We start from the raw sequence: 25,792 nt of genomic DNA on the forward strand, positions 1-25,792 counted from the left end.
TCATAATAAAGGCCTTATCTGACAAATACACAGCTAACATACTCATTGGGAAGAACTGATAACTTTTTCTCTAAGATCAGGAACAAGACAAGGATATCTACTCTTACTTTTTTTAAATGAACATAACCACAATAATCAGACACGAAAAAAATATGGGCATCCAAATTGGTAAGGTAGAAGCAAAACTGTCAGTATTTGCAGATGACATGATACTGTATATAGAAAACCCTAAAGACTCCACTAAAAAACTATTAGAACTAATAAAGGAGTTCAGTAAAATTGCAGATACAAACTTATTATACAGAAATCAGCATTTTAAGAAAATGTTTATTTATTTTGAGCGAGAGAGAGAGAATGAGCAGGGGAGGGGCAGAGACAGAGGGAAAGAGAGAATCCCAAGCAGGCTTTATACTGTCAGTGCAGAGCCCGACACAAGGCTTGATCCCAGGAACCATGAGACCGTGACCTAAGCCAAAAACGAAGAGTCAGACGCTCAACCAACTGAACCACCCAGGTGCCCCAGAAATCTACTGCATTTTTATAGACTAATAATGAAGTAACAGAAAGAGAAATTAAGAAAGTAATCCCACTTACAATTACATCAAAATAATAAATACCTGGGAATAAATTTAACCAAGGAGATGAACTGCTTGCTATATGAAACAACATAAAAAATTTCACAGACATAATATTCAGTAAACAAAGCCAAACTCAGAAAAATTCAAACTATATGATTCTATTCATATAATATTAAAAAAAATATTTATAGTGATAGAAGCCAGAATAGTGGTTACCACTGGGAGAGGGGTGGCTGGAAAAGGACAAGACAGAGCCTTCTGGGGTGTCCTATATCTTCATGTGGGTGGTGGTTACATAGGTAAATACAATATAAAATTTGGATAATCTATACACATAAAATTGCACATTTTATATTTGTTGTACCTCAGTTAAAAACCAGAAGGATAGATCAAGAGTCTGAGAAGGAGCTAAATTTCCCAATCTTTTTCCACTCTGTGCAACTGAGCAATTGTCATTCTCTAACTGGAAAGCAGGAAACTAGAGATTGATTCCCTAGGACTATGTAATAGAGGGTATCTGGACTGGGACACACTGGCCGCAATCATGGGCAGCTGAACTGTGCTGAAATGGGAATAAAAAATCATCTTCAAAGATAGCCCCAAATAATTCCCCTCCTCTCTTTTGAGCATGATGTTACTGCTATCAAGGGGTTGAATCATGTTAACTCCCTTGAATCTGGACTGGACCTACACTGCTTTGACTTACAGGATGCAGAGAAAGTGACGTCATGGAGCTTCCAAGCACTTCCAAGATATGCTTCATCAATAAAGAGAAAGACGTGGGATCCAAACAGATGAGGGAAGAGAATCCTCAGGGTGATGGTGGAGAGATTGCTTAGATAACAATCGTGCACCAGGCATCGGGCAACCGGTCCAGAACTGGTCAGAAGGCTAAGAAGAGATTTCTCAAAGATGAAATTGATAGAATGCATAATGTATTTGAATATCTCAAGAGTGGAGTTAGGCAATTTTGGGAGGACCTGAGGTTGAATTACAGATTAGTACATAGGCAACTAAGTAATAAAAAAGACCTGGCTAATTCTAGAGGAAATAAAATGTGTAGAAAAGGAAAAGTAATTGTAGTACACTCTATGGCTCAACTGTGCATAACATTTGCAATATTATATAAAATATATATATATATATATATATATATATATATATATATATATATATATATATGCAGGTGTGTACATGTCATATTTTATCTAGCAGTGTTAGCTCTTTGTGGTGAAAGAGGCAACAAAATAAGTTAGTACCCCATACTTTTGGAGTCAGAAAACTTGCATTGTCCTCCAAGGGCTACTGTGGTTCAAAGGGAAAAAAAGGCTGAGGCTGGAGAAGTTAGGAAGTCTTCCCAGAGGAATTTTAAGTGTTCTGGTGTATCTTCGAGGTTGATTAATATTTCCCCCAGTGAGAAACTCTCTGTAGCCAATTATAAAATATTTGAAATGTGGCAGATGCTGGTCTCATCCCTATCTCATTTCAGAAAACAAATCAGCATGTATGCTTTCTGAAGCCCTCTTCTTAGAGTGTCTTTCTGCACTGTATTTTGGGTATAGACAGTTCTGAGCTCTATTCTTTGCCCCCCAGAGATTATTAAATACAAATTTTTAAATACATGAGATGTTAACAAATTAAGGCTAAAACTGAACTGTGCAGGGTACAGGATAATCAGAAGTTATGGGAATGTTTGCAAGACTTGACAAGAGAGCTTGGCTAGCAGACGAAACATTGTTCCAAAATCTAAGGGGAAGGAGGAAATAAAACATGGGGATAGGGCAGCCCGGCTGGCTCAGTCGAGATTGTTTAAAAATAAAAATGTTTTATAAAAAAAGAGCATGGAAGAGTGGGTGAAATTAGAGCATAACATGGGAATTCTGAGAATATGTAAAGGAGTGATGGTTAGAGTCACCTGGGGAGCTTTGAAAAATACAGATTCCTGGGACCTGTATTCTATAATTTATATTCAGTAGTGTAAGTGGTGGCCTAAAATGTATATTTGCAAAATGTTTCCCAATACATAAAAAAGATAAATCTTGTGTGTAAACCTGTCCTGAATTCAGGTGGAAATGCACCGACCTCATGAGGAACAGTTGCTTCTTCACTTATTATTGTGAAAATTCACAAGAAATGACACCATCACCATCTTTAGATAACTAGTCCCACGGAAGATGTGTTAATTTGTGAGTTTCTATTTTATATTCTAGTGTTCAGCTTGTAGAGGATGAGAAACTCCCTTGCCTCCCCCCACCCCCAGATCCCGTGGTTATAGAACGTGTGGGAAGAGGCATCTCATTTTGGACACATTCGTTTATCGTTAAAAAATATTTATTATGACATAACCAGAATGGGCTTGGTTTTAAATGTTTTTGCATTAGGCCAAGCAGAACCCAGGGAGGGGGTTGGGGGGGGGAGGGGAAAGCAGTCTGGGGCTGTCCATGGTGCTGAACGTGGAGCAGGCTCCAGCCTTTGACCTGTTCGGTCCGTCTCCAAGCCCCATTTTCCTTTTTTTCTGTCACCTCCAGTTTCTCCCCTTTCCCAACACGAGCAGCAGAGAGGATGGCCCTTCATATTTTTGTCCTGGGCGGCAGATGACCTTGTGTTGGATCTCCCCCCTGGCTCCTTCTCCCTGGGCGGCGGCCGATGGGCGCGGCACCCACCCCTCCTTAGGCCCCCACGGCTCGGCAGCGGATCCCATCGGCAGCCCCGCAGGGGCCGGCTCCCCTCGTGTCGCCCCGCCCCACCTCCCCCCGCGCCCCCTCCCCACTTCCCCCGCCACCTGCTCCTCCTCCTTCTCGGTCCCGCCCAGTGCGCTGGCAGCCCCCGATCCCCGGAGCAGGGAAGAGAGAGGGACGAAGGAAGCAATACAAAGGGCGGAGCGGCGGGAGGAGGGGACGCAGGGCTCGGCGCCGGGACGGCGGGCGCGGCACGGGCATGGACGCCGAGTACCCTGCCTTCGAGCCCCCGCTCTGCAGCGAGCTCAAGCACCTGTGCAAGCGGCTCCAGGAGGCGTACCGCGAGCTGAAGGAGGACCTCACGCCTTTCAGAGATGACCGCTACTACAGGTAGGGGCGGGGGAGCCCCCGCCGGCCGGGCTACGGGGAGGGGGCGCGGACCCCGGGCTTCGGGCAGCCCCCGCCCCCACCCCCGCCTCCCTAGTCCGGGAACCGGGCTGCGCTCCCGGCCTGGCAGGGTCCAGCCCCTGGGCCGCCACCTCACCCTGGCGCGTGTCGAGCAGTGGGAGGAGGGGCGGAAATGGGGGCAGGTCTGTGGATTCTGGCTGCCGATCAGGGAGCCGGGGTAAAGAGCTGTATAGCCATCCCCTAGAAACCTGAGCCGAGACTCTCAAATCCGGAGAAGGGGACCCACGGGCTTTCGTCCCTGCTTTGCTCCTCCCTCTCTTCCTCCCATCCTGTCATCCCCTCCCACCCCCCACCCGCAGGCCTACCGCCCCCACGGTCTTGCTCAGGCCTCGCTGAGTCCGGGTTTGGGGAGAGGATCACTCCCCCTCCAGCGTCAGGCAGGGAGGGCCTTGGCCTCTCTTTTGAGCTACTCAAGCCCCTGGGCTTTGGTGAAAATCTCTGAGGCTGGGATGTTCCTGAGCGTTGGGGGCAGATGGCCTCAGGGCTAAGCAGCACCTTGCTGAAGATGCTGTGGGAGGTCATGGTTCGGCAACCCCAAGGAGTTGTTGGTTTGGGCTTGTCGGTGTTCATCTCTGGCACCCTCTCCGTGTAGCTAAGGTGAGAGCTAGGAGGGCTGGAGGGCTTGCTGTTCTGATGGGAAACCATGTCCATCGTTAGCGAGTGGACTTAGCTGATGTGTTGTGCTGTCATGCAAGGACCCCGTCTGGAGTCTGGAGTCTGGGGCCCTAGGGTGGTTTTGTTACTAACTAGCTCTGTGACCCTGAGAAAGTTATCTGTTGATTTTGCTTTGCAAGCTTCCTCATCTGTAAAATGGGTAGCTTGAACCAGAAGGTTTGTGAGGAGGCAAAAATTCAACGGATAATGTACTCACTATGTGCTTAAGGATGGAAGTTGTACCGCACAGCTATCTTTGAAGGGGTGATAGTCATTTTTTCACAACAGGCCCTAATAGCCATATGTGTGCTAGAAACACATATATCACACTTATCATCAGACCTTTTCAAAAGTCCAATGGCTTCCCAGGGGCTAATCAGCAATATATTGCTGACTGATACATTGGTCACAGAATTACCGAGTGGAAAAGCCCATTTAAAAGATAAGTGATCCCTGTGGTGAGTCTCTGGATGAGACTCACAATCTGTCTAATGCAGCCCCCCGGGAGACCTGACAGTGTGGTAAAAACAAACAAATCAACAAAACCCAGGTAGTTTTCAATCTTATGTTTGATGAATATTCCAGTTTCCTTTCCTACTAATTTTCACCACTCTATTTTTTTTTTTTTCTCTGTATTTGTTTTCTTGGGAACATTTCTTTGGCAAGGGATGTAGTGAATAGCTAAATGGTCTTAATTCAGGTAGCAGAGAAGAGAACAAAGCCACACCACTGGTTAATTCACAATTGGATCATTCTTTGTTCATTCACCCATTTATTCAATGAATAGTCATTGAGTTAACTCTTGTGTTCCTGCTACCATTCTGGGTGTTAGAGATACAGGCATATTCAGTTTATGAACATCTACCAAGCTATACACACAAAGTGTGTACTTTGCTGTTTGTGTATTATGCTTCAATAGAAAGCTTAAAAGAAAACCAACTCCTGTGTCTCATTGGTGACATCAGGGCCCTTGCTCTTTCTTGAGCTCCTGGGAAGGAAATAGAGGCAAATCAGAGCACCCCAGGAGCTGAGGGTGGGGCCAATTTCCCTAAGGCTTGTGTCCTCAAGGGAGGAGAGGTAGAGAGCAAAACACGGTTGGAACTCATTTAGGAAGAAGATGTGAGGAATGGATACCAGGCAGGCCCCCATGTCCATGAAATACATAATAAGGAGCTGAAGAAAAATGAAGGACAGTAAATATGTTCCACTGGAGCTCAGCTCTTGGAGACTTTGTGGTTGGTCATTTTGCTGACCCATACTGTGTTTCTCATGTTATTACTTTACCTCTGTAAAATACTACTGCAAAACGAAGATGGGCTTGAATTTTCTTGGCCAGAAAAGTGATGCCAGTGGTCCTTACCCAAGAGGCTTTCAGAAGCAACATTTCGTCACCTTGGTGAATTCATCAGGGCCCAGGGGCCCACCTTTAGTCTTGATGGCCTACTTTAGCCAGCACATCAAGAGAAGGATTCTCATTAACTAAGCTCTGGGCTAATGTACAGAATCAGGATGCCAGTCTATTTAATTGGGTGATGCAGACCCCTGAGAACACAGATAATGGTGGTCATGGCATCACAACTGGGGGATTATTAGATCAGGAATTCCCAATGCTAGCTGCACATCAGGATAACTTGGGGGAGCTTTTTTTTTTTTTTTTTTTTTTTTTTTTTTCAACGTTTATTTATTTTTGGGACAGAGAGAGACAGAGCATGAACGGGGGAGGGGCAGAGAGAGAGGGAGACACAGAATCGGAAACAGGCTCCAGGCTCTGAGCCATCAGCCCAGAGCCCGACGCGGGGCTCGAACTCACGGACCGTGAGATCGTGACCTGGCTGAAGTCGGACGCTTAACCGACTGCGCCACCCAGGCGCCCATTGGGGGAGCTTTTGAAAAGACAAATGCCCAGGGTTGCCTGGGTGGTTCAGTTAAGCGTCCGACTTCAGCTCAGGTCATGATCTCATGGTTCATGGGATTGAGCCCCTCGTCAGGCTCTGTGCTGACAGCTCAGAGCCTGGAGCCTGCTTCAGATTCTGTGTCTCCCTCTCTCTCTGTCCTTTCCCTGCTCATGATGCCTCTCTCTCAAAAATAAACATTAAACATTTTTTTAAAAAATTAAAAGGACAAATGCCCAGTAGTACCCTCAAGAATTCTGATTTAATTGGCCTGGGCTGGATCTCAGCCAGGATGGAAAACCCAAGAGGGGTGAGTAGAATGTTTAAGAGCATTAAGCTGAGGGTGCCTGGTACGTCCGTCTCAATGGGCCAGACTTGCCAGCAGGACAGCAATACTGGAAATCATTAGTTAAGGCTCCTCCCCCACGCAAAGCACAGCAGCCGCTGTCACCAATCACCTTGGCTTTTTCCACACTTCTAGGCTGACCTAACTCCCTTTTTAGGTTAATGCATCTGTTCAGGTTATAGGTAGGTTTAAAGGTCTGAGGACCATTTTTTCCATTTAAGGCAAACCTGCATATATGTGCTGGTTTTGATGTTAATGACCCATCAGACCCGACCCACCTAACATGATTTTCATGTTAATGTTTCAGCTGGCTAACATTTGTCCTTCTTTTCAAGTTATTGGGGACAATTCATTGTAATTAGAGTACTGACCTCTCTCTTTGTCTTTTTTTTTTTTTTTTTTTTTTTTTTTTTTTTTTTTTTTTGGTGGGAGGAAACGTAAGTATCTCTGATGAGACCATAATTTTAGAAAGGTAGAAAAATCATTTCATTAAACTTGTATGCTTGAGAACTTAGAGTTATGTACAAATCTGGCTCAGCGAGAAAGGCTGGTTTTCTGTTTGGGAAAAGACACAGATAGGCCTCAGAAGGGCCCTGGACCAAGGACCTAGCAAACATGTGTATGAGGGGCCAGTGGTGGGCACTAGGACAGGTCAGCAACTCCCAGACCTACCCAAGTCCTCCCAAGGCAGCACCCCTCCCCCATGACTCCTGACTGCTTTCTGCTCCCATGCTCTGGGATCTTGCTCCATCAATTATTCTGTCTTGTTCTCATGTCTCAGTCTTTCCCTCAACTCTGACTCCTTCCCAATGCTTAGTCCAAACTTCCTTCAGCCCAGCCTCTTTGGGTGCAACCACACTGTCTTCTTCAACAAATGTTGGCCTGCCTTCTTCCTCTACCATATTGTCCTGCAGTTGAGTTAAGGGTGGTCCCTGCATGTTGGCTCCCATGTTGTTTCCTTCCTCACTGATTTCATAGCAGATGCCTGACTTACTCCCACTGGTGCCTAACTCAAATTCTTACATATCTAATTGCTTTACATATAGCCCCAATATGCATATTTTTAGCTATTTGCAGTCTGCCTGCTTTGTATCCCTGTGAAACAGCACTCAACATCTGCTGGCTATAGATATGGCAAACCGTGTGGCTATAAAAGACCCCAAACTGTTGCTGCCCTTGGGAGTTCTCTGACTCAGAGACTCCTTCCTCCCTCTGCTGAGCAATATTACCAGTACACAGAAGTCTCCTCTTCAATTCTCCCCCCGCCAGGGTTTGCTAGCATTCTTTATTGTGGTAAGGCTGTGTCTAATCTGTCTCTATGTCATGAGCATCTAAAACAAAGTATATCACACAATAGGTGTGTGATACCTGCTACATTAAAAGCATGAATGAATGAAACAATGGAAGAAGTTTCACTAAATTACAGGCAAGCAGATTTTGCACCAGTTTTTAATAGATAGAAGCTATGAACTGAAGAGTTCCACGTGAGCCCCCAGTAAAATTGGGAATTGCTTGCTGGGCAGTAGTTGCTCTGGAGTAACCACCAGGAAGATAACTTTAAAAATATAGTGAAAAATTATTAAAGATATTAAAATTTACAGTAGAAAATATTCAGTTAATGCAAAAGAAAACAGTAAAGGGGACTAGAGGAACAAAAAAGACATGAGACATATAGAAGATAAATAAAATGGCAGACATAACTCCAGCTGTATCAATTATAATATGAAATGTGAAGAAACAAAACAATCTATCAAGAGGCAGAGGTTGTCAATGAGATAATAAGCAAGATCCAGTTATATCCTGTCTACAGAAAACACACTTTATTTTTTTAATGTTTATTTATTTTTAGAGAGAGAGAGAGAGAGAGGCAGAAAGGGAGAGAAAGAATCCCAAGCAAGTTCTGCACCAACAGACGTGGGGCTTGATCTCACAAATTGTGAGATCATGACCCAAGCCAAAAGCAAGAGTCAGATGCTTAACCAACTGAGCCACCCAGGCACCCCCAGAAAACACACTTTAGATTCTAAGATATAAATGAGTTGAAAGTAAAGGATGGAAAAAGATAGATCATGCAAACAGCAAACTTAGAAAAGCTGGTGTGACTATACCACTACCAGATAAAATAGCTTTTAAAATAAAACATGTTACTGAGAGATAAAGAGGGATATTCTACAATGATAAAAGGGTCAAACCATTAGGAAGATATAGCCCTGTAAACTTGTATGCAATGAACAACAGAGCCTAAAATACATGAAGCAAAAACTAACAGAAATGAAGGGAGAAGTAGAAGATTCAAAAATAATAGTCGGAGTCTTCAATACCCACTTTCAATGATGGATGGAAAAACTAGCCAAGATATTGATGATGTTGATAAAAGGCTTGAACAACAGCATAAACCAACTAGACCTACTAGGAATCCATAGAATACTATGCCCAACAACAGTAGAATACAAATTCTTCTCAAGTGTACACAGAGCATTCTCTGGGATAGATCATATATTAGTCCGTGAAACAAGATGTAATAAATTTAAAAGGACTGAAATCAAACAAAAGAAGTTCTGCAACAACCATGGAGTGAAAATAGACATCATTTATAGGAAGGAATTTAGGGAATCTCCAAATGTGGCAATTAAACAACACACTCCTAAATAACCCATTGGCAAAAGATGAATCATAAAGGAAATTCATATTTTGAGATGAATGGAGTGAGGACACACTTCACCAGAACACCTGGGATACAGCTAAAGCAGTACTTAGAGGGAAATTTATAGCTGTAAATGTACATATTAAACAAGAGGGAAGAGCTCAAAGCAATACTTAACCTTCTACCTTAAAACATTGGGGAAGAAAAGAAAACCCAAAGCAAGCAGAAGAAAAACAATAGTAAAGAGTATGCTGAAGATTAATTAAAGAAAAATAGAGAAACAATAGGGAAAATGAATAAAACTAAAAGTTGGTTTTATGAAAAGATCAATTCACTTGACAAACCTATAGCTAGACCGACCAAGAAAAAAAGAAGATGCAAATTACCAGAATCAGGAATAAAAGAGGGAACATTGCTCTCAATCTTACAGAAATAAAATAAATAAAAGATTACAAGGGAATGCCATTAGATAATTGACGTGGATAAATTCTAAGAGACACTGTTATGCTGTTACCAAACCAAAGACCTCGCAAGAAAACCACAATCTCTCATGGATATAGACAGGACAATTTTCAAACAAGACAAAAAGCTAGCAAACTGAGTCCAGCAATGGGATTATCAAAAAAAGGATTATGCACCATTACCAAGTGGTGTACGAATGCAAGGTTGTTTTAACATTAAAAAAATCAATTAATATGTAATGCCACCAGCCCATCTCATGTTTTCTTTCATTTATCATTTGGTGTTTCCAGGTTGTACAACTCTGTGCTTATGGGATGTCCTGAATGACCTTAACTGGCTGCTGGTGTCTGTATGGCACCTGTGGTTCAGACAGCAGGGTTCTTCCTGGTGGCTCACCCAAGTTAATTATTTTTATGTGCGCCTTCATGTAAACAGAGCCTTGGCCCATGCAGCAGAGTTGTTTTCTTCTCTTTTCTTTTTTTATTTTTTTTAATGTTTATTTTTGAGAGAGAGAGAGAGAGAGAGAGAGAGAGAGAGAGCAAGACAGAGCATAAGAGGGGCAGAGAGAGAGGGAGACACAGAATCCAAAGCAGACTCCAGGCTCTGAGATGTCAGCACAGAGCCCAAAGCAGGGCTCGAACTCATGGACTGTGAGATCGTGATCTGAGCCAGTTAGATGCTTAACCGACTGAGCCACCCAGGCACCCCTTTCTCTTTTCTTTAAAGCTAGCTGCATCTTGTTCTGAACCGAGAGGAAACACATAAAGAAGACATTCATTTCCTTGAGAGCAAAGCAGGAAGAAGTCCAACTGTTCCCCGGGGCTGGTTAGTATTCAGCTACAGCAAGGACTCCACTCTTACAGTAGAAGACCATCATTTTCCAGATGAGAACAGGCCTCCAAAGCTCAAAATATGAAAGCTGGGACCCTGGATTAGCTTCCTAGGGCTGCGGTGACACAGTGCCACAAACCGAGCGGCTTATGCGGCAGATGTCTATTGTCTCCCAGTTCTGGAAGCCAGAGTTCTGAGCTCAGGGTGCCCGCAGGGTGGTTCCTTCCGAGGCTGTTCCTTGGCTGGTACATGGCCTTCAGTCTTTTCCCAGTGTCTTCACACTTTTCCCAGTGTCTGCCTCTGCATCCAGATTTCCCCCATGAGGACACCAGTCGTGGTGCATCAGGACTCTTATTTCTGAATAAGGCCCCATTCACAGGCACTGGGCATCAGGACTTCGACAACTAGGGGACATAGTTCCACCCATAACAGGCTCTCCTTGAAGAGGATAGCCCATGTGTGGATACAGGCTGTGGCTTAGATTCCCCTCTGGATATTTTCTAAACTAGCAGTTGACTGACGAACATGAGCCAGGAGGGCTGCGTCTTGACTTGGCTCTGTTGCTACCATCCTGGAAATCAGGTCTGCACATCTCACAGAAGGATCTCAGATCCCTCCTGGCTCTAAACCCAAGACCACAGAGTGGGGGGGGGGGGGGTGGTGTTGTGGACCTGAAGGGGGTGACCCGGTAATGGCCTTCCCAGCAGAGATGATTACGCTGAGCTGCCTGAACTTTATGAAGTTCAGGTTGGGAAAGGGGTGTGTGTGTGTGTGTGTGTGTGTGTGTGTGTGGTGTATGGTGTGTGTGTATATGGCATGTGTGTGGTGTGCATGGGTGTGATGTGTGTGTGGGAAACCAGTTTTCAGAGGTAAGGTGACCAAAGTGTCCTGGCTTTGGCACTGAACGTCCAGTGTCCTGGGAAAGCCCTCAGTCCTGGGAGTGTCCGAAGGTTGGTCACCAAAGGTGCGGCTGCGGCTGCAGCCTGAGGATGTGGGGTCTGAGGCTCTGAGGCTGCACCGACCGCCTGGAGCCACGTGTGTGCACGTGGGGTGGCAGCACCAGAGTCCTGGGCAGAGGGGACAGAAGATGAGCCCTTGAACTTCTCCACTCAGGATTGTTGGTTCTCCCTCCTTTGTCCAGCTTTCTCTTCTTGCCTCAGCCCTTGTCCGCCCTGCCTGCGGAATAAAGACAGGCTGGTTACCTTGGGGCCGTGGTTCCCAGAGGCGAGCCCCCCCAAGGCAAGAAAGCCTCAAGGCTCTTTTTAAAGCAACTACTATTTGGGGGGCACCGCCTTTCCTGTCCCGAAATGAAATTCCTTGGTAATATCTTGCATGCTTCCGTAACTTAAAAAACAAAAACAGCTACCATAAATGTAATCAGAACAAGCAATGAAAGCAATGCATAAATAGTATGTATTTCAACCCACAGAGGCTCTGGTAAGTCACTAAAAGGAAATGTGCCTGGGGGCGCCGGGGGCTCAGTCTGCTAAGTGTCTGACTTCCGCTCAGGTCATGAGCTCACGGTTCATGGGTTTGAGCCCCTGGAGCCTGCTTCAGATTCTGTGTCTCCTTCTCTCTCTTCCCTCCCCCACTCACATTCTCTCTCTCTCTCTCCCCTTCTCTCTCTTTCTCTCTCAAAGCTAAATAAACATTTTTTTTTTTTTTTAAAAGGAACGAAATGTGCCAGGGGGCAAGATTTTCAAAAGCCACTGCTTTTGACCCCTCTGCAGGCATTCCCCGGGGTGGGTGGGCGCCCACACTGTTCCCCACAAGAGGCCACCCTCTGAAGGTTGCCCCACCCCTACCCCTCATTCAGCCCAGGTTGCAGGGCATTGCCCTGCCCATTTTGGACGTTTCTATACCAGGGCTCCTGCCTTCCTCCCTGACCCTGTAAGTTCTTGAGTTTTGTGCCCTTTAGTCTGCATCCTGCAAGTCAGGATAAAGACCTTTCTTCTGTATGTTCAAGGCCAAAGTAGCCTGGTGGCCTTTCTGTGGCCTAAGGGCCCCTGGACCTGCAGCTGGACGTCCCCTTCTCGTACCTGGAACTGGCCAACTCAACATTTACGCTAACTTGGCAATTTATGGCAAATTGTGGATCTAATTTGAGCAGCTTGGTTTGCTGTGCAGGAAGTGGCTTGCTCCAGTGGCTGGCTGGTCCCCTTCTGGAAGCAGAGCTCTGAAGGTAGAGGCAGGCCTTGTGATGAGCCAGGGCCCTGGGGGTGCTGCACACAGAAGTGGGGGGAGCATTAGCGGGGGGAGGGCGGGGATGCTGTCCTACCTCCTTTGTCTCCTAGGGAATGAGGGAAGCAAACCGAACTTGGAAAAAATACCATAACCTGGGGACAGCTGTGCTCTTTCAATTCTTTTGAATACACCCACATGGCTCGGAAAGTGCCCTTCGGGTGTAGTTATTCGTAGGGCAGTGCTCTTAACAAATCGTGTTGATTTCCAATCCCCAAGCCCCATGAGGACTTGAAGAAGGGTTATGTTTCTATGTGAGGACTATTACCAGTTTCCTCAGTTTACCTGTCCAGCATTTCTGACATGCAACCCCATGGGCTCGGTGAAGAGAGCCCTCAATTTTGATTCAAGCCAACAAAGATAACTTAAAAGTTAGTTCGGAAAGGGGAAGCCCACGGACGGCTCGGTGGTGAATGATTGAGAAGCTCTAGACCTGGCATTCTTCTTATGGCGGTTCTCCTCAGCTGCTTGCAGGGCAAAAATGCAAAATCAAACACCGTCCCTTCAGGTTGCAATAGTAATGATGACTTTGCTGAGTTCTCACTGTCGAGTGCAATGTCAGGGACACTTCCAGGCATTAACTGTCACTTTATAGAGATATGGTACAATAGCTTTTAAGACTATTGATTGCAAGTATTAATTTCAGCCCAAAAGAAGGAATTTATTACAAAGACACAGAGATAATTTACAGAATCAAAGGGCAAAAATGCGGCTGGACCCCAGGAAGGAGGTGGAAGCGACTCTGCATTGATTTCATGGGTTTGTCATTCTGATCTCTTACCAGTGCCCCAAACCACTACTTACCAAATTTACTGCCCAGTGGAAGCCTTTAGAAAGCCTTAATAATGACGATGCCTAAGCTCTACTTCAGATTCTGATTGGATTGGTTTGGGGTTCAGCCTGGGTATTGGGCCTTTTTAAAGCTCTCAAGTGATTTTGACTTCAATACATTTTGAGTCCCATTGTTCTAAACTAATTTGTTCCTCTGCCCTTTTGTCCTGCCTGCCTGGGAGCTCCCAGTCTTTGACCAATACCCATACTCTCTTCTCTGTGCTTAAGCTGCTCTTTTGCAGGAAGAAATCACCACCAGGCAGGCATTAGTAGGAGTCACATTTTTTTAGAAGTCATCATTAATATGAGATCAAAGACGTCAGCTGGGGCCTCCAGGAAGCCCCAGAATCCTGTTAGATTTCCCCAGGACGCTCATTTGCCCAGTCTTTGCAGCAATGACTTCAAACCTTCTCCACCTCTTTGTGCTGAATCAAGTGGACAAGTCCCCAGAGCCCCCCGGGCCCTGCCCCCAACCTCCCATCCCTCCCCACCATGGCCATGCTTGCTTCTGCACCTGAGTCGTCCTGATAAAGGTCCACATAGTTCCTGGCCTCTGCCACCTCTGCCCCACTGAGGGGAGGCTTGTTCACCCCTCATCGGCTGGACTGGTGCCCATAGGCCCTGACTCCCCAGTGCCTGCTTGCAGGGGCCCGGGATACAACCTAGATGTGTTGGTCAGACTCCGGACCGCGGAAGCCAGATGGCAGGACAGAACCAACAGACTGTTTCCAGACATGGTAGTTTCTGGCAATCTTTCTGCAAGATCAAGCAACCAGAGATGTTGGTAGTGAAGCCCGGGACAGCTTGCACTCCCTTGAATTTACTCTCCTGAGCCCCTGCCTCCATTCTCTCTCCATGCTTCCCTGGGGTAGCACCTGCTTCCCATAAAGTTAATATGGAAATTTTTGCCTCAGATTCTGTTTTTGAGGGAAGCAAGCCGAGATCTTGTTAAACGTGAAGGCAGTTTTGCCCAGTGACCCATAGAAGAAATACAGGCCGGGAGGAGTGTGGCCAGCTGTCCTGGTTTGCCTGGGGCTGCAGGACCCCGGGAATCAGGCTTTCAGTACTAAAACTAGGAAAGTCTCAGGAAAACCGGGACCAGCAAGGTGTCCTCACAGACGGGGGAGCACACTCAGCTTCCCACCTCTGAATGACACGCTTGCTGCTCCCACAGCCCCCGCCCTTTCCTTCCGTGGGAAAGTGCCCTCTGCCCCATCCTCAAAACCGTGAGAAGACACGCCAGTATATTGCCAGTCATCTGGCAAATCCAGCTGTCCTTCGTTCAGTACGCATGCTGGGTGTCTTTCCATACCGGGCTTTGTGCCAGGCCCTGGAGAAATGAGAAGTCAAGGGCGGCACAGGGAAGTCGCAGGTGATGGTAGTGGAATGGTACTTGTTTGGTGAAAGTGAAGTGTATGCAAAACAACCTCCAAAGGCTGAAGGAAAAGGCCGACAAGTCCCCCTTGAGGAGAAGTGGTTTATTAAGGGGTCTTATGGACAGAAGCATATCTTGGGCATCATAAGACAGGAGATCTCTGCAGCCCCACCTCCTGAAGACCTGCTTCTGTAACCCCAGAGGCTGACAGTACATGTGGGGGACCAGCCAGGAGGACAAAGCTTGAGAGCAGGTGTGTGTCATGGCCACAGGCCAGATTGAGGACGTTACCGCATGGGGTGTAGTTAAGGGTGTGGTTAAGCAAAAGGAAAGAGATGGAGGGGGTGCTGTGCTCAATGTTTCAGGTCACAGACCAGTCATCATGGCGGATTCGTTCAAGATGGCGTTAGTGTGGTTCATGCAGTGTCTCCCAAGTGCAAAGAACAAAATAAAAGCTACGTTTCAGTCAAATAAATTGAGAGTGATACTTAAAAAATCCTAAATTACCACAGGCAGAGAAGGTGAAGGTATCAGTATGCTGGACACTAATTCCTGGTGAGTCGAAGCAGTGGGGCCCGTGAGCAAGGGCTGTGCCCCATGAGAGTGTGTGAGAGCCAGGGTTGGGCCCTGCTTCTACTCACTACGCTTCATTATTGCAAGTACAAGAAACCAATGGGTACTGAGGAAAAAAGAGGGCATTTGTTTCAAAGTGCTAAGAGGACAGAATGAGATCATTTGTGTAAACTCCTTAGCATAGTAGTCAACTTTATAGTGATTCTGGGAGTTCCGTGCAGTTATCTTACCTTTGGAGATGAGAACAGAGGAAGCAAACATTATGTAGCAAGACTATGGAAACCAGTCTCCAAAGATGGTACCCGAGAGAACCACTCCTCCCAGGGTTCACGCTCTTCTGTTGTCTCTTCCCCGTGGATCTGGGCTGGCTCCGACTGGCTTTTTACCCACAGAATATGGTGGTAGTGATGCTGAACGATGTCTGAGGCCAGGTCGTAGGAAGCCCTGCAGCTTCTTCTTTGGTGTCTTGGAGCCACCATTCGAGGGGAAACCAGCCACAAGTTTGAAGTCCAACTTCCTGGGCAAAACTGTCTTCACGTTTAACAAGATCTCGGCTTGCTTCCCTCAAAAACAGAATCTAAGGCAAAAGTTTCCATGTGGAAACCAGCCACAAGTTTGAAGTCAAACTTCCTGGAGATCTATGAGGAAGCCCAAGCGAGCCGTGTGGAAGAAGCCACATGGGAAAGACTGCCTGGCTGGCCCCTGCTTTCCAGCCATCCAAGCTCAGGTACCAGACATGTGAGAGGATGCATTTTGGATGTCCAACACAGTCAAGCCTTCAGATGACTGTGGCCCCGATGTCATCAGACTGTATTCACAAGGGAGACCCCCAGCAAAAACCACTCAGCTGAGCTTGTCAACACACAAGACCACGAGAGATAGTAAACTATTGTTTTAAATCACCGTAGTAGATGCCATCTAAAATGGTTTCCAGTGACCCCCCACCTCAAGATATTCACACCCTTTCATGTGTGATCCCCACCTCTTGAGAGTTGGATGGACTTGTAATTTGCTTCTAAAGAATAGAGTAAAAACATTGGGATGTCAACGGTGAGGTTAGGTGACTTGTGTCTTACCCTCACTATCTAGTTCTTCTCACTGACTCCCTCAGATGAAGCAAAGCTGCCTTGTCAGAAGCTTCCCTGTAGAAAGTATCAAGGGGTAAGGAACTGAGCATGGCCCCCAACCAACAGCCCATGAGGCACTAGATCCTGCCAACAACCACAAGCATGAGCTTTGAGGTGGACCCTTCCCCAGTCTAGGCTTGAGGATAACTTCAGTTCCAGATGCCACAGTGCCTACAGCCTGAACCAGAGCCTGAGCAAAGGGACCCAGTTAATTGAGCCCACATTCCTGACCCACAGAAACCACAAGATAATACATGTTGTTTTAGGGCCCAAAGTTCTGAGGTAATTTGTTCTGTAGCAACAGATAAGTAATATCGCTACTATATGTTGGGGTAGTTTGTCATGCAGCGATAAATAATGTGAACGAGTACAATGATAAGAAAGCAAAAACAAGTCTTATATTGTCAATAACCCCAAGCTGAATGTCTGTGCTCTGGAATTACTAAACCTGATAAAAAGATAAGGTTTGGAACCAGTAAGAGGTTAGACCTTGCTTCTCCTGATCAGTTCTCAGGAGTCAAGAAGACCATGAAAAGTAAGCTCCCATGTCTGGTGCAACAAGTAGGCCAGAAGGCCTAAGCCCTCCTGCAGATGACTGGAGGAGGTTGTGGGGAAGGCAGCATGGCGAGAGAACTGAGCCCTGGTGGAAATACCTTAGTTCTGCTCTGCTTACTGCAGAGGGGATGAGTCAGCTGGTGATGGGCATCTGGGAGTTGTTGAAACCCAGGCCAAAGAGGTCGCTAATGTCAGCTGGCATCAACTATAACCAGGCTCAGGGGAGAGTCAAGACTGCGAGATTTTCCTGCCTTGGAACAAAAAATAGGCAATTAGAGTCATTGGTACTGAATTCATCTATATTCTCTGCCTTGAACATGTAGGTCAGTTTCTCTTTTTAGGAAGTCTTCCATTTAGGGGTGTTAGGGACCGAATGCATGTGTGTCACCCTCCGCCTGCCCCCAGCCAGCTCCTGTTCATATGTTGAAGACCTAACCCCCCACTATAGCTGAACTTGGAGTAAGGAAGTAATTAGGTTTAAAGAGGTCATAAGGGAGGGGCCCTGATCTGACAGGATTGGCATCCTTATCAGAAGAGCTACCAGACAGCGCCTGCTGTCTCTCTATCCTCTCACACACACTTTAAGGAAAGGCCATGTGGTGGTGTCTCCAAGCCAGGAGGAGAGTCCTCACCAGAAACTCAATCAATCAGAGCCTTGATCTTGGACTTGTAGCCTCTAGAACTGTGAGGAAAAACTTAACTGTGTAAGACACTCAGTATCTGTGTGAGCCATTCGTATTTTGTTACAGTGGCCCAAGCAACTAACACAATGGGTTGGAGAGAATTGGAATCAGCCATTTCTGTTTCCTTCCTATTTAACTCAGGGCCCCACTAGAGCATGAGCACTTGATGTTAGCCATTACTGATGATGATGATGATGATGATGATGATGATGATGATGATTTTGAGAGAGAGGAGGTGGGGGAAGCATTCGAGGGGAAGGGGCAGAGGGAGAGGGACAGAGAATCCCAACACAGAGCCCTACGAGGGGCTTCATCTCATGATGGTGAGATCATGACCTGACCCGAAATCAGGAGTTGGGAGGCTTAACTGATGAGCCACCCAGGTGCCCTGTTATTGATTATATTAATAAGATAGGTAAGGAGATCACTGCAGTGTATCTACAAAATGTTAGACAAATGTTGTTAAATTAGGAAGTAAATTTGACAGTAGACCATGAATTTCCTAGGGTATCAAGAGAATTTGCAGATGAGCCCCTTGAGTTGTTGCCATTAGCCTTGAAAAATAGCAGTGAGTGGGAGTCAGCAAACTACAGACTGGTGGACTTGACTTTGGCCCAATTCTAGAGGAAATGACTTTAAAGGATGGCTTTTTGGACCATAGAAAATGAATATGGACATTAGGTATGAGTAAGGGTTTTTCTAAGAATACGTGGTATCAGACAAATCTAATTTCTGACATTTTGATCCTTTTTGTTCTTGTTTTTTTTTTTTCCAGTTTCCAAAGGCTTAATTGGTAAATATGTTTTAGAAGAGAAAGATTGATTCTATTACTTCCAAGTCAGTGGAATGAAGAGTTGTGTCCAGGGCCACATCACATGGTGCCAAAGGGGACTGATGCTTTGTCCACCTTTTTTATTCACAGATCTAGTCAAAAGCCCAAGACTTGTAGTCAACCAATTCTTTAGGCTTAAACCATAGGCTGATTTCTTTCTCCTCACTTAAAAAAAATATTTATTTTGGGAGAGAGTGCATGTGCACAAGCAGCGGAGGGGCAGAGAGAGAGGGATATTTTGGGAGAGAGCGCATGTGCACAAGCAGGCTCCGGCTGTCAGTGCAGAGCCAGAAGCAGGGCTCCACCCCACAAACCAACTGAGCCACCCAGGCACCCCTCTCTGCACTTTTTACTGAATCACCGCCATGAATGGCATTCCTGCCAACTTGAAGGCAGAAGTCCCCATGGATGGCGTGTGGCTTAGAATCTGCTTGGTTGGCCTTCCCAAGCATCGAATTCTGGCCCTCCCAGACCATGGCCCCAGTCGGCCTGACTTCATGTATTTCACCTGCCCGGGAGGAACAGGAGGCCCTGCAGGTCAATGTAGTGCTGCTTCAGGAGTCCTCAGACACCTGTAGGAGCTTCATGGCCATGAGGCGGAACCCCTTCGGCCTTAAGCGCTTGATGATCTCACCCACTAGGCCACACTGCACACCTTCGGGCTTGATGGCAATGAACTTGAGCTCCTGCTCAGCCTTGGCTGGGAAGCTGGCTGGGTGGTGGGTGAAAGGCAGACTTGCAGCAGGGGGGCCAGGAGCCACTCAGGAGGAGGCCCCGTGATGGCCACACCCTGGAAGCTCTGCCCTATTTTGACTCTTTTTGAAACAAAGCTGGGATGCACTCACTTACCTACGGGTCCGATCCCCCAATTAAATGGGACTACTGTGGAGTGCTGTGACACGTCATGTATATGGACTTTAGAAGGCTTTTTAAAATAAGAACAATGTTGATAAATGTGGGCTGAGTGCCTCTGAGGTTAGAGAGATGATACATACTAATAGGCTGTTTGCTTCAGGTCTGTGCTAGTCACTCTGACCCTCTCACATTCTTCAATGCTTGGGACACCAACACTGGAAGAGCATGGGCTTGGGTCAGGTGGTCCTAGGTTCTGATCAATAGTCCCTGAGAAAGTCAATCTCTTTAAGGCCTCAGTTTCCTATCTGTGAAATGAGGATAGTGACCGTGAATAACTCATCAAGTTGTTAAGAGAATTCTTTGGTTCAAGCCCTAGGCTTTGCAGGGGATCAGTAATTACTGGTTCTTCTCACAGGATAGCATGACCCTGAACGGAGAGCCCAGGAGGCGTTACAAGAACTCAGTAATGAGATGAATGGGCTAATGCTGCCAGAATAGCAACTCATTACCAGGGTGACACAGACCTCATCTGAATTGTGTTCCATTCTGAGCTTAGAGAGGAAACTTGCTGAATAGAAACACGCTCAGAGAAGGGACCTGGAGGTGAACTGGAGGTGAACACAGAGTCACCTGTGAGCAATGCTTGATGGCTTAGATAAGCTTTCTTGGAGCCCAGGAGATGATGGGTACCTTTCCCCTCATCATATACACTATCATGCACCCTTCTATTTCCTTTTCCATCACAGTTGTCATTATGTCATTATTCGGTTATTGTTTCCTGGCTGCGTCCTTCACCAGAAGATAAGTCCCAGGAGGACAGGGATTGTCCATGTATTCGAGTGGTGTTTCCAGGGCTGAGGGAAGTGTGTAGCACTTGGTTACACTGAGCACTTGGTTAATGCTGGAACACATACGTGAGAAAAAGAGGGAATCTAGGTGATGTTGGACAGCAGACCAAGGGAGGAGAAGTTGGAGAAGTTACCAGGAGCGAGTTTCAGTGTCAAAGATGTCAACTCTTTTTTTTTTTTTTTTTTAATGTTTATTTATTCTTGAGAGAGAGAGCTTGTGAGTGAGCAGGAGAGGGGCAGGGGAGGGGCAGGGAGAGGGAGACAGAGGATCCCAAGCAGGCTCTGTGCTGACAGCAGAGAGCCCGATGCGGGGCTCGAATTCACAAAGCGGGAGATCATGACCTGAGCCAAAGTCAGACACTTAACTGACTGAGACATCCAGGCGTCCGGATGTCAACTCTTTTTAAAACCTGGGACCGTATGATAACAGCAAGGGGTCCGTGACGGTGTCTCAGGAGAGGCCAGGCAGCTAGCACAGTCTCTGGAGCAGGCATTTCTGTACCAGACAAGCCTGCCTCAGATTAGAGGGGAAAACTGGCTGTCCCTGAGCAAAGCAGCCAGGAAATGTTTTGTTTAGTCCTCTTGAAGTTCAAAGTATTTTTTTAGTGTCCAATACCTTAGAAATGGAAGGTGTCACATGAAAAGTCGTATTTGAAGTTAGAATCTCTCATTTATTTTTTAATTTTTTAAGAGAGAGAGAGAGACAGAGAGAGAGAGACAATGAGGGGCAGAGGGAGAGGGAGGGAGAGAATCTTAAGCAGGCTCCACCCCCAGCACGGAGCCCGATGTAGGTCTTGGTTGACGACCCCTGGGATCACCATCTGAGCCAAAATCAAGAGTCAGATGCTCAACCAACTGAGCCACCCAGGCGCCCCCAAAGTTAGAGTGTCTTAAGGGCTGAGTGCGGCCCCTTTAGACAATGCATGCTCAGGTGCACAGCACCCACCTGGCCCGTGCCTGTTACCTGCCTGTCCCGCAGGTACTGGTGTTTATATTCCCTGGTCTTGTCATCAAGACCCCTTTTCCTCCAAGTGTCTGTGGAAAGAATTCGAGGGGTAATCTTTTGTTATCATTCTTTAAAAGTTGTGGTTTAGGATTCAGAGTGGTAATGGAATTTATCATTATTAGTCGGTGTTCAGTCTGTTTCTTTGCCTGGTGCCCTCTCTTCCCTCCAACTTCTTAAGCCCCTCCCATCTTGAGATCAGCCCAAACATGGAGCACTTGCTTTCCTATCCGGGTCAACCCCGCCTCAGGTGAGTTCAGTGCCCTTCCTCAGGGCCACTGTAGCAATCTGTGCTCCTCACACTTCGTTTTGGTAACTTACTTTGCCTGTAAGTTTGCTGAGGGCAGGAACGGAATCCTATCCGTGTTGGTCTCTTCCTGCCAACACCACACTTGTTGGCGGGAAGAAAGCTCGAGTCTTTTCTTTTCCTCATTCAGATTGACTTGAAGCCCATAGCAATAAAGGGACATTCTGACAAATGTTCCAAAGAGAATCTTGGAAATATCCAAAACTGTGGCTCTTTTAAGTTTATTTATTTTGAGAGGAGAGAAAGAGAAGCAGGGAGGGGCAGAGAGCGAGAGAGCGAGAGACACCCGAGCAGGCTCATGCTCAGCACCTAGCCCAATGTAGGGCTCTATCTTCCCACTGTGAGGTCAAGACCTGAGCTGACACCTAGAGTTGGAGCTTAACCGACTGGGCCACCCAGGCGCCCCTCCTCTGTTCTTGATTACAGAAATTTGGGAGGTGGGCGCGCCGCGGGACCCCCTCCCGTGGGGCCAGTGACGGGGGGAGGGGGGGTCTGGGCGGGGTCCTGCGCCCCCTCTCCCGCCCCTGCTCTTCTCCGGGCTGCACCCCACCTTCACCCGGGCCCCGCCCCCACTGTCACCCCCGCCCCCGCCCCCTCTCACCTTCGCCCCTACCCCCACCTTCGCCCCGGCCGCGCCGCCCCCCGCCCCCCGCCCCTCCCGCCGCCGCGCGGTCGCTTCCGCGCACGTGACCCCGCGGCGCGTCGCGCTCTGACGAGTTCCACGGAGCCGGCTGCTCTGCTCCCGGGCCGCTGTCCCTCCGGCTGCGGCTGTGGCTGTGGCTGCCGCGGCTACCGTGCGGCGCCGGGCGGGCTCGGGCGCGGGCCGGGGCCGAGGGCCGGGGCGCCGAGATGGAACCGTGAGTGCCGGTCGGCAGGGCGGGCGACGAGGGCCGGGGTCTCCCCTCCCTGGGCGCCCGGGCCCCGCGTCCGGGTCCCGCGAGCCCTGACGCCGGGCCCTCCGCCCACGTGGAGCCCGGGCCCCGGGGGGAGGGCGCGACGCCGGGGGCTTCGCGGGGGCGGCTCGGCGCAGTAACCCCCGGCGGCCTGCAGGCGGTGGGGATGGGGGCGGCGTTCCGGGACGGGTCTCGGCCAGAGGCGCCCCGGGAGGACCCTCGGAGGCCAGCTCTGGCCCTGCTGTCTCCGGAGACCCGTGCTCCCCAGGTTTGGATGGCTAAGGAGCGGCCCTCCCGGGAGTCCCTCACCGCCTTCCCTGGGGCAGCCCGGGGCCCAGCCTCCCCGCTGGAAGGGCGGTGGCCCCCTGCCCCGACAGTGGCCCTATCTGTCACGTCTCTGTTAAAAGCGCCCAGAGCACCCCACTCAGCTCTTTGTGACCTAGCCCAGCTGAGACTAAAGAGAGGTGCTTTCCAGTGGCTTTTTGATGATGGTGGCACGTTGGGAGCCTGCCACAGCCCTTTTAGATCTCCAGGACACCGAGTTTTATGAGTTTTAATCTGCTGACTTTGGGCCTTATTACCTCTGTGAAGTTCAGGGATTTTAAGGAGGAAAAACCTGTCCAGGGCCCCACAGACGCCAGCCCTAAAGCTTGCCTTTGACGCAGCAGAGTCACCTGGGTACCTCCCAGGGGACATCTGGGAAGAGGAGAGAAAACTAACAAGTTTTGTGCTTGAGTTGCAAAAAGTCAGAAGTCCCAGAGAAGGAGTTCCCAGAGTCTGTCTGCTGTGTGGAGCAGTGTCTGTGGCAGGAGGTTGGGAGGGCCCCTTGGGCAGTTGAAGGCAACCTTCAGACAGGACTGTGTGAGTTTCTCTGTGTGTTTGGGGTTGTAGGGGCTGGGAGGGTTTGCATTGGACCGCTGCCGAGTCCTTGACTGTGGACATAGAGAAGATCGGAGGGTGTTGCCAGAATGCAGACCTATGTGATGGAGGGAAAGGTTTTCCTCCACCTCCTCCGAAGTTTCCGACTGCGGTTAATTACTTTAGCGCAGCATAGGAAACCGGGCCAGCCTAAAATGGTAGCCCTACATGGATGTTTTGAAAGGTCTTTCTTTTAACTAAACCCCGGGCAGAGGTGGGTTACCGGTGGTGCCTTCGCACAACTCCAGGGACACCGTTCGTTTGTGACCTGTGTGAATAGTGTACTTGGGATGCCGCGTGAAGATGCCTTCTGGGGTCGTGCAAAGCTGTGACCCTGCGGCAGAGTGACAACTCCCAGAAGGTTTGGGAGCTTCTCCTCCGTAGCGAACGTCCTTGGGTCCACGCAGCACAGCAGCCCTGGGTGGTGTGTGGGGTGTCCTCCCGTTTACTTGGGCCAGAGGAGCAGAGAGCTTGAAGCGGTGTGGGCGTTGGCCAGGACTGCAGTCTGGGTCTCCTGGGGAAGTCGGGGGCTGTCTGTCACGTGATAGGGAACTAGACCAAGTGGGGGCTGTTAACTAAAGCGAGACTCGCAAACCACAGTGTGAGCGAAGGATTTCAGCGGAGTATGTCTCCTGCCATGGAGCGGTCGGCAGCCCGACGCTCTCCTAGAAGCCATGCCGGGCTCTGGGGAGCAAGGGGCTGGGGTTGGGGGATGTTGGAGGTATCTGGAGGTCAGCCAGCCACCATCGTCTCATTCAAGAGGACACGAAAGCAGTGGGAGTCAGAAAAAGTCTTTGGTGCGCATCAGAATCTTACGAGGAAACAAGCCCGAAGCGTGTCCTGCTTCAGGCCCCGGGAAGGTCAAAGTGCTCTTGTTGCCAGATGTGACAGAGCCCCGTGGTGAGAAGTGACAGGAGCAGGAAGAGGAGCCGGAGAAAGAGTGCCGGGGCGGGGGGATTGGCGGGGGGATTGGCGGGGGGAGGGGGACGGAAGAGAAAAGAGCAGCGTGGTGGAGGAGCTCAGCTTGGGGGCCCGGGGCTGATGCAGGGTCTGCAGGACTGTGAGCTCCCTGCTCACATGCAGCCCTGCCTACTCTTAAAAGGGCAGGAGGGATTGCTGTCAAAACCAGTCAGGATAAATAGTTTCCCCGTCTTAAAGTTTTAAGCTTAAAATTCCTGCAAACTCCCTTCCTTTTCTGAAAATGCCCGGGAAGTGACAGGTGCCAGGGGTTCAGGAGGCAAGGACCGTGGGCGTCTCAAACAGTTGTTGCCCTGACTTCCTGTTTGAGCATAGCCGTCACAGCTCTACACATAGTTGAGGTGTCTCAGGTCCGTGTGTTGCTTTGCTCTCGCAGTAGCATTTCCTGAAGAGGTAGGTAAGGTTGGTGGTGGTGGTGGTGGTGGTGGTGGTGGTGGTGGTGGTGGTGGTGTGTGTGTGGTGTTTGATACTTACAACCAGTTTTTGGAGAGTATGTTTCACATGTCTGTTTCATTCTGCATGCATTTCAGAGTGGAATTGTATTAAGTGGACTCCTCCTCTGCCAGCAGTGAAGGCGTGGCTCAGACAGATGAACACAGACCTTGTTGGGGTTTCTGTGTCCCAGGCCTTCCGAGTGTCCCAGTGCTCGAGGGGACAGCAGGCCTGTGTCAGTATCCTTGTCTTGCAACTACAGAGTTTTTTAGGATTGTGCCTCTTAGGAATCTTTTGTTTTCCCCCCTGAACCCAAATGATCTCTGGAGCTAATAAAAAATAACGCTGTTTCCTCTGTACCAGATACTGCTGTGAGCCCCTTCTGTGTGTCATTTCGTGCCATCCTCTCAGCTACTCGCCCCGTGACCATTCCCGTTGTTACAGATGGCAACACTGAGGTGCAGAGAAGTCCGGTCCGAGGTTCTCAAGGTCACAGTATGTCGCAGAGCTGAGGCTGAAGCCTGAGTGGTTGGCTCCAGAGCCCACATTAGTGACATCTCTCGGTAGCAGCTGGCGATGAACGAGTGCTCACGAGGGCTTTCGTGTAACGAATGACTCGTTTAATTACCCCGGCTCCCCTCGGCGGTGGGGCATGTCCATTTTCTGAATTTTACAGTTCGGGGACTGGAGGTGCCGAGAAGGAGAGTGGCTCGCCCCAGGTCGCCCTGCGGGTCGTGGCGGAGAGGCCTTCTAGCCCGGGCGGTCTGCCTTCAGATCCTGGGTTCTTC

The 25,792-nt window shown here is 48.4% G+C and overlaps 1 protein-coding gene and 1 long non-coding RNA gene across 6 annotated transcripts in view; both read left to right on the top strand.

Moving 5' to 3' along the window:
- Window positions 1-3,375: 3,375 nt before the first annotated feature.
- Window positions 3,376-25,792, top strand: part of TMEM181 (transmembrane protein 181) — a 72,606-nt gene continuing 50,189 nt past the window's right edge. For 2 of the 5 annotated variants that reach the window (XM_078447517.2, XM_078447518.2), the window contains exon 1: window positions 22,475-22,640. Coding sequence is in view for 4 of the 5 variants with exons in the window: in XM_078447518.2 (XP_078303644.2) it covers window positions 22,633-22,640 (8 nt within the window). In the remaining variant the exon portion in view is untranslated. Of the gene's footprint in view, window positions 3,647-22,474; window positions 22,641-25,792 lie in introns of those variants that run through there. The other 3 variants (XM_078447516.2, XM_078447520.2, XM_078447519.2) reach the window with 3 other exon arrangements.
- LOC132667803 (uncharacterized) lies at window positions 22,647-25,370 on the top strand. Its single transcript, XR_009605373.2, has 2 exons — window positions 22,647-23,537; window positions 25,103-25,370. It is a non-coding gene; the product is annotated as an uncharacterized LOC132667803 (long non-coding RNA).

The sequence above is a fragment of the Panthera onca genome, chromosome B2 (genome assembly GCF_046562875.1).
Source record: "Panthera onca isolate mPanOnc1 chromosome B2, mPanOnc1 haplotype 2, whole genome shotgun sequence".
NCBI classification, from domain to species: domain Eukaryota; kingdom Metazoa; phylum Chordata; class Mammalia; order Carnivora; family Felidae; genus Panthera; species Panthera onca.